The sequence below is a fragment of the Neomonachus schauinslandi genome, chromosome 15 (genome assembly GCF_002201575.2).
Source record: "Neomonachus schauinslandi chromosome 15, ASM220157v2, whole genome shotgun sequence".
In the NCBI taxonomy this organism is placed as follows: Eukaryota; Metazoa; Chordata; class Mammalia; order Carnivora; family Phocidae; genus Neomonachus; species Neomonachus schauinslandi.
Genome location: NC_058417.1, coordinates 44,023,778 through 44,032,461, shown reverse-complemented (window position 1 = coordinate 44,032,461; position 8,684 = coordinate 44,023,778). Strand labels below are relative to the sequence as shown.

General features: G+C 45.6%; 1 protein-coding gene and 1 non-coding gene across 2 annotated transcripts in view; one reads left to right on the top strand and one right to left on the bottom strand.

Annotated features, from left to right (window-relative positions):
* The first annotated feature begins 269 nt into the window (after positions 1 to 269).
* On the top strand, positions 270 to 414 carry LOC123326781. The gene has a single exon (XR_006541322.1). It is a non-coding gene; the product is annotated as a small nucleolar RNA SNORA67 (small nucleolar RNA).
* Positions 415 to 2,613: 2,199 nt separating this feature from the next.
* The window catches only part of METTL2A (methyltransferase 2A, methylcytidine), a 12,326-nt gene continuing 6,255 nt past the window's right edge, over positions 2,614 to 8,684 (bottom strand). The window contains exons 6-9 of the mRNA XM_021678395.2: positions 7,793 to 7,932; positions 5,545 to 5,651; positions 3,842 to 3,907; positions 2,614 to 3,035 (exon numbers count right to left, since the gene is read on the bottom strand). Coding sequence (XP_021534070.1) covers positions 2,881 to 3,035; positions 3,842 to 3,907; positions 5,545 to 5,651; positions 7,793 to 7,932 — 468 coding nt within the window. The 3' untranslated portion in view covers positions 2,614 to 2,880. The remainder of the gene's footprint in view (positions 3,036 to 3,841; positions 3,908 to 5,544; positions 5,652 to 7,792; positions 7,933 to 8,684) is intronic.

Below are 8,684 nucleotides of genomic sequence, written 5' to 3'. Positions count from 1 at the left end.
GGTTGGGAACAGGAACACCCCAAAAGCAATGAGCACACTTAGCTTGGTTTCTAAACACCTTTCTGCATTAAAAGAAACCAGAACTCCTTGGGGGAAATTCAAACTGGGGCAGAGAAATGGGAAGATGAGCCTGGAACTTGTGCTTGAAGTGCTCAAAGAACATCGGGGAGTCACAAGGTCACAGAAGCTCTGAAGGGGCCCCCACTGGCCAAATCTGGGGTAACATGAGTACCAAATGAATGAGAGTATATATAATGATCATTTAATAAAACAGAAATGAGTCCCTATTAAGAAAAGGAACAGAAAAAAGAAAGCTTTCGTAGTAGCAACTTGGAATAAAATCTGGCATGCCTGAGGTTGCTGGGGGAGAGGGGATGTCTGTTTTCCTTTGTCTTCCTTTGGCTGCCTACACGCACTTCAATCCCTTCTGCGTAGACTCTGTCCCCTCCCCTGACCTAGGCCAGAGACACTGATGTGCAGCAGGTTATTTTAGTCAATTATGACCTTCCCACCAACAGGGAACACTATATCCACAGAATCGGTCGTGGGGGATGATTTGGCCATAAGGGTGTGGCTATTAACATGATGACAGAAGCCAAGAGGATTCTTTGAGACATCAAGACCTTCTACAACACCCCATTGAGGAGACAGCCCTCGATGTCGCTAACCTCATCTGCGGGGCTGTCCTGCTACCTAGCCCTACCCCGGGTTGTCTGGGGGTGGGCTGAAGAGGAGCAGGGGCGGGGAGGGAAGGGAGCCAAGGGATGGACATCTTGTCATTTTTTTTTTTCTTGAATAAATGTCACTTTTTGAGGCAAAAAAAAAAAGAAAAAATGAAAAAAAAAAAAGCAAGCTTTCCTTAAAAAATGCCAACCAATAAATGTAGAAAGAATGGCAGGATTAGGAGACACTCACAGGCTACCATCATAGTAATTCAGCCAAGAAACTGCAACACAGATGCCAAACTAGTTTGATGAGGAATGGGTTATTTACCCGATTTCAAAGCACAACCCCACAAGATGCTTATTAGTAACTTTTCAGTGGAGAAACCCAGCAGATACCACCTCCATTAAGTCATCAAGGTTAACATCACCACTAATAGGGTGACTCAAAATCATGTTATCCCGACAGGATGGGAAGAGCACAGCATCACTTGATACTCCTGCCAGAAATGTGTAACCTGGAATCCAACCATGAGAAAGCATCAACAAACCCAAATTGAGGGACAGTCTGCAAAACAGCCTGTAATCTTCAAATGTCAAGGTCATTAAAACAAACCTGGATTGTTCCAGACTACAGGAGATGGAGACAGGACTACTAAGTGCAACTTTTTTCTGCTGATAGATTATTATTGGGGTCACTGGGAAAATTTGGTTATCTGTGGATGGTAGTGTTTTCAGGTTAGTTATTATTTCTGATGGATTTATTTGGTGATACAGAACAGCTTCAGTTATAGGAATTATGCATTAAAATATGCAGGAGTGTTGGGACATCACCTTGCAACCTATTCTTAAAAAGTATTCAGAAAAAAATGGACTATTCTTGCAATATTCTTGGTAATTTGTACTTTCCTTTAAATTTGAAATTATTAGGGGCACCTGGGCAGCTCAGTCAGTTAAGCATCTGACTTGATTTCGGCTCAGATCATGATCTCAGGGTTTTAAGATCCAGCCCCCGGGGTGCCTGGGTGGCTCAGTTGGTTGAGCGACTGCCTTCGGCTCAGGTCATGATCCTGGAGTCCCGGGATCGAGTCCCACATCAGGCTCCCTGCTCAGCGGGGAGTCTGCTTCTCCCTCTGACCCTCCTCCCTCTCATGCTCTCTGTCTCTCATTGTCTCTCTCGCAAATAAATAAAATCTTAAAAAAAAAAAAAAAATAATAATAAAAAAAAAGATCCAGCTCCACGTTGGGCTCTGAGCTCAGCAGGGAGTCTGCTTGAGATTCTCTCTCCCTCTGCCCCTCCCCCAGCCCCCTCACCCCTGTTCTCTCTCTCAATTCTTAAAGTTCTCTCAATTTCTTTTGTGTCAAACATTTAAGGGTACAATAAAAAAAGAAAATGAAACGATTTTGCTAAAAGTCAAGATCCTTTTAATTTTTTAGAAAGAGGTTACTTAGAGGGGAAACAGTGCTTAAAATTCCACAGAATTAAAGTTAAGTGGAGACCATGACCAAATAAATACATAACAAGGACTCGTTTTGATGCTCTTTAAAGCAGTGTTTTTGAATCAGGTAAACATCCAAAGAAAGAGAATTCTTCTTGATGTGCTTCTTGCTGAACAAAATTTGTATTCACCTTTGTATGTATCAACTGCCTAGCCTAGGTATTTGAACTCTGAAATAATTTAATGCAACTCAAATGACACTTTAACATATATAATACTTTTCTTGATTTCTTACATTCATATATAACAAATTCTTGATGTCTTTAAATTCATGATTCCCATGACCATTTCAGTTATGATAAATTACAAAATGGCAAGAAAGATCCTTTGAGATCTCAAAGAAAGAAACCAGAGGAAGGGGTGCCTAGGTGGTTCAGTTGGTTAAGCATTCAACTCTTGAACTCAGCTGAGGTCTTAATCTCAGGGTCATTGAGTTCAAGCCCGGCATTGGGCTCCATGCTGGGCATGGAGCCTACTTAAAAAAAAGAAAAACAAAACAAAACAAAACAAGAAACAAAACAAACTTGAGGAAAGTATATATTAAAGGCCTTCACAAATATGAAGGACAATTATTAAAATCTTGATAAAAAGCAATCTGTCCTAGGTTCAAGGTTCAAGTCTGAATCCTTGAACTTTCCAAGATCAAGACACCATTTGCATATGTTCTTTTTAAAAAAACTCCAATGAACTCCTATCATGTCAGGAGCATCAGCATCATCTCAGCCAGCACCAGACAGAAGAGGCTTGCGATATTTGCACTGAATCCAAACCCGGTACATTGTCAGCTGTTTCCCCCGGTTCACTTGCAATCGGCGATCCACCAGGTTTTGAACCTTTTCCAGTCCAGCAGTAGTGAAAAGCGTATCCAGCTCCTCTGGTTTGGAAAAGAGATGTTTATATATTTTCCGCTGAAGAAAAAACATGATCTACCACTTCCTATGTTTAATGGGGCTCCGTGAGACTGTTTTTATTTACATATTTTAAGTGGCTTGAGCCGTGCTGTTTATTTATAAGTGTGGTAACAGTTTGGTAGCGGCAAGTTCACATTTAAATGGGGGAAGCCGAACTGTCTGGGAAGGGCAGCTTGGTATCCCGAGGGAGAGCTGAAGAATTGGCTGACGGGGAGGAATTTTCAAGAAGGGCTTCACGGACACCTTAAGATTACATGCAAAAATCTACATAAATGTAATGTCAAAGCCACTTTTTTAGGGGAGAGATTCCTCCACTTTCACCAGAGGCTCAAAAAAGTATGTGACAGAATAAAGGACCCAGGAATGGCAGTGGGCACGTGGGCAGGGCCGGCCGCAGAGGAGAGCCATTCTGGGTTATAGCCGGAGCCAGGGAGCACGGGCCTGGCTCCGGGGCCCCTACGGGGTGACCCAGCCTTCAGGGTGACACCAGTCGCACTGAAGTCCCGCAAAATGGGGCAGGTCTCCTGTTTGGGACAAAGGGACTGGGAGGAAGAGCAGACCGCAGGAGGGCCATGCAGAGGGCTGAAGGCTCCTGTAAGTGAAGCCTGTCTGCAGAACAGCGAACGGGTTCCGGGCAGCTGAGCGCAGGGTGGCGAAGGCCCCCACAGGTGGGAGGGCCCAACAGTCTTACTTCTGAGAGTACACGGAGCAACGTCTGAGCTGGTGTTTGGGGGACTACTGGCGTACGCAAAGATGAGCGTTTTCATACCTTGGGTGAAGAAGTAAACTCTAGTACCGTCACCTCTCACGTAGAAATTTTCAGACAGACACTGACCTGTGGAGCGATGTGATAAAAATCAGAGAAACTTTAAAGTACTTCTTTGAATTTCACCGCCCATCAAATGTGTATTGTGATACCGATTTCTTGGGCAGAGAACAGAAGCCTTTCTTGGTTACTCTGGGCACCTTGCAGGAATTGGCAGTTTCGCTGCTATGAAGGAATGGTGCTTTGGAGCGAGCAGCCCCGGGGGCGCCATCAACCGCAGTGTTTGATCACACGGGCAATCCGCAGCCTTCTGTTCTAGAGCTGTTTCCTGTTGCAAACAGTGTTTCCCTCCTCCCTCATTCAATAAATACCACATACTCTTTGTAAAATAAAAATAAATAAACAAAAGACAGGGACTTTAGCTACGCTGAAGGGAAGAAAACTTGAGCCACTGGGACCACTTCCCACGTCTCTCCACGCATCCACACACACTCACAAATACAACCCGCGTGCTGTTTTTATCATGGACGCTCTCCCCTCAGCTGCCAAGCCCTCTGACCTAATGTCAATTTACTAACCTGGTAGGTGATTCTCCACCTTTGGAATGTCAATATAATCTTACTTGCTTTACTTTGCTTTTTTCTCCCCAGCCACTCTTGTATGTGCGATCAAGTTTAAAACAGTCACCTGCACACTGCTTTTCTCATCTGGGAACGCAGAATGGAAACCCCGCCAGGACTGCCGGTGTGGGGCCCACCTCATGCGGCAGGCACAATGCTCCCCTCTCCAGAGGCACTCACTTTGTTTCGAAGATTTTGCCTACATACACATTACATGCTAGTTCTTGAGTAATTCCCCAAAGGACTGTTAGACTGAGTAGATAACACCAGTGTGCTTAAAAAAAAAACAAAAAAACCCCCGAAACAACCCAAACACCATTAACGGGTTGTTATTTCTACCAGTAATGGAGAAGTGTATCTCCTTTGAAATGGCCAGTGGTAGGTTTAAGAAGTGGTTATCTCACTCTAAGTTTTGTTACCTTGAAGTTTGTTTTTGGCCATTTGGATTTGCCCTTCTGTGAATCAACTCTAAAATTTTCCTTCCCTGTTTTTTGGGTGGGTTGCTGATCTCCTTATCAATTTACCAACAGGCCCTTGAAGAGCAGAGATAATAATTGAGTCTTTATCTGTTCTAGGCACCGAAATTATTTGTCTTTCAAATTTTTAATGGCATCTTTTGCCATGACACATTTAAAATTACTTATGTGATAATCAAATCTTTTTCCAAAGGTAGCTATTTTTTTTTTTTTAAGATTTTATTTATTTATTTGATAGAGAGAAACACAGCGAGAGAGGGAACACAAGCAGGGGGAGTGGGAGAGGGAGAAGCAGGCTTCCTGCTGAGCAGGGAGCCCGATGCGGGGCTCGATCCCAGGACCCTGGCATCATGACCTGAGCCGAAGGCAGACGCTTAACGACTGAGCTACCCAGGAGCCCCATCAAGGTAGCTATTCTGGAAGTAGCTGTCTTGGTTAAAAGATCTCCCAAATACCTAGATTATACAAATCTTCAAAAACATACCACCCTTGTCATGTATTAAGTAGTTTTATAAATGGAGCTACAATTCTAGAGTTTCTATTTGATTTCACTGACTTCTGGGTCTATTCTGATGGCAAAACTGTTGCTTTGGTAATAGTAGCAAAATACCTTTTTTAAACCGAAGCTGAGCCATGTCATAGCGGCCATAATCTCGCAGAAGCATCATCCCTCCGGGCTTTAGAAGCCTGCTCAGCCTGTTGATGGCCTTCTGCATCCTGTGGGGCAACACAGAATGAAGATCAGGTCTCCTTAAGGACAGGATTCCTTTTCCTTGTAGCATGCCTGGAAAAGCCAGTGGACTTCCTAACCTTGACAAACGAACCCCGACATCTCAGCTCCTCTGCTCTTGCTTCAGTGAGAACGGGAGCACATACCCAAGCTTCTCAGGTGCTTCTGCTGTCTGCTCGTGACCGTGGCTTTGACCCACTCCCTCCACCAGGAAGAGGCCTGAGGATAATCCGCTTCTGCCGGAGGGCTCCACTTAAATACTCTGCGTCTGGCTTACTTCCTACTCCTCCTGGGATGGCCTCATGGGGAAGCCACCCATCCTGTGCTTCTGGGGCTCTCGGAGCACAGCCCTGAAAACCTGCGGTGAGGACTACTAGTTAGCTGACTCATCCGCCTGCCCCCAGGCCTGAGAGCTCTAAAGGCAGAGACTGTACCTTTCCATTTGTTAAATGAAGACGAAACCTCAAGCACTTACAGTTTACATGGTGAGTCAGAATGCAAATGGGTGCCCCTGGCAGAGCGCTTTACCTTCTGACTGCACTTCCCACACGCAGGCTTAGTGCCGGTTTCGCCTGTATTAATCTTGGAAGTATCAATGCTACAAAGTCTACTAGAACACCGAAGAGAGAGTTTTTAATTTAATTTAATTTATTCTTAAGGTTTTATTTATTTATTTGACAGAGAGAGACACAGTGAGAGAAGGAACACAAGCAGCGGGAGTGGGAGAGGGAGAAGCAGGCTTCCCGCTGAGCAGGGAGTGTGATGCGGGGCTCGATCCCAGGACCCTGGGATCATGACCTGAGCCAGAGGCAGATGCTTAACGACTGAGCCACCCAGGCGCCCCAAGAGTTTTTAATTTTAGTGTTTTATTTCAGTCCACATCAGTTTTTAAGTTTGTAGCATTTAAAATTCCACTGATATTTTATCTATCAATCAAACTCTACCCCCAACGCGGGGCTTGAACTCACAACCCTGAGATCAAGAGTCACATAGTCTACTGACTGAACCAACCAGGTGCCCCGAGACTTCTGCAGTTATGAATGTTTAGAACCATGCCTGGCTTTTTGGGCTGCCTTGCACCTGCCTTTCTGCACGCTCACAATATCCCTGTCAGGTCAGATGACTCAGTGCTCTCCTCAAGGAAATGTGGGACAGAGACAATCGCTCGCTCCTCTGGGTCTCTAGCTGACGATGCTTCCTGAGGACAGTATCTCATCAGGACAGCTGGCTGCCCACGTCTAAGAACCTTACCAGTATCTCGCAGGGTTCGGCACCTAAACCGCATTTTATGGAATTTTATGGATTTTATGGAATTCCCCTGTACTGCAGTTTTCCAAAGAACTTAAACATAAAGGAACACCCGCGTTAAGCTTCACTATAAATTCTGTTGTTAATAAGCCTGGTTTACCGAAAGGATTTAAAAAGCCCAATGAGGGGCGCCTGGCTGGCTCAGTTGGGAGAGCATGTGGCTCTTGATCTCGGGGTTGTGGGTTTGAGCCCTACATTGGGCGTACAGATTACTTAAAAATAACATCTTAGAGATTTATTTACTTATTTTTTAAAGATTTTATTTATTTGAGAGAGAGTGTGAGCGACAGAGACAGCACAAGCAGGGGTGGGGCGGGGGAGGGGGGAGGCAGAGGGAGAAGCAGACTCCCCGCTGAGCAGGGAGCCCGATGCGGGGCTCGATCCTAGGACCCCGGGATCATGACCCGAGCCGAAGGCAGATGCTTAAAAGACTGAGCCACCCAGGTGTCCCTTAAAAATAACATCTTAAAGTAAACTAAAAAGCCCAAAATGAGGGGGCGGGTACTAACAGCTGGGGTTCTAAAACAGCGGGCTGCGATTATCAGCAGGGGTTCCCCCCCACACCCAGTAACGCTGCTCTCCCATCCCCCGGGGATGCTCAACCATGGCACCGAAAAGAAGAACCAACCGCTGCAGCCAACAGACAGAGGTTTAGAGGCAAAATGTTTAGGAAAAGGGTTGAGACACTTGTATCACTTTGACAGAATGGCTTCTCCCGGCCTTTCAGATCATCCTGCTTACTTAGGGTCCAACCTGGTGTCAAGGTCCCCGACCCAAGCTTTGTTCTGTGACACTACTGCCTAGGGGACCTGAAACTTACTTGTCTGGAACAACGGCCGAAAGAACAAATATGAGGATGATGATGTCGAGGCTCTCCCCGGGCACTGGGTAACTCGTATCTTCATCACACAGATCGTGGACAAAGGCAAAGCACCGACAAGGATCGTATGCTGAATCTGTCTGCAGACATTTGAGACACATAGGTTAGAAAACGTTCACACAGCCTGGAGGAAAGCTAATCTTGCTCTAAGTGTAACCGCTGCTCCGGCTGCTGAGGGCTATCGCTCTCATCAGGACGCACGCCTTCTTACTCAAAGCCTAAGAACGTCCAACAATGCCAGGGACAAGCCTGCGGAATCCAACTGGTATTCTTATTTATTTATTTTTTAACTTTTTTTTAAAAGATTTTATTCATTTATTTGAGAGAGAGAGAGAGTGCACGCGAGAGAGAGAGCATGAGCAGGGAAGAGGGGTAGAAGGAGAAGGAGAAGCAGACTCCCCACTGAGCAGGGACCCTGCCGTGGAGCTCAAGCCCGGGACCCTGGGATCGTGACCTGAGCCAAAGGCAGACGCTTAACCCACTGAGCCACCCAGGCGACCCCCCAACTGGTACTTTTAAAACGGACTGTTTTGAAGGTGCCTGGCTGGCTCAGTCGGTAGAGCACGTGACTCTTGATCTCAGGGTCATGAGTACAAACCCCATGTTGAGGGTAGAGCTTACTTAAATTAAAAAAAAAATTAAAAAATTAAAAAAAAATTTTTTAAAAATAAAATGAATGTTGGGGGGCGCCTGGGTGGCTCAGTTAGTTAAACATCTGACTCTTGATTTCAGCTCAGGTCATTATCTCAGCATTGTGAGATCGACCCTGTGTTGGGCTCCATGCCGGGCGTGGTGCCTGCTTAGGATTCTCTCTCTCTTCCTTTGCCCCCCC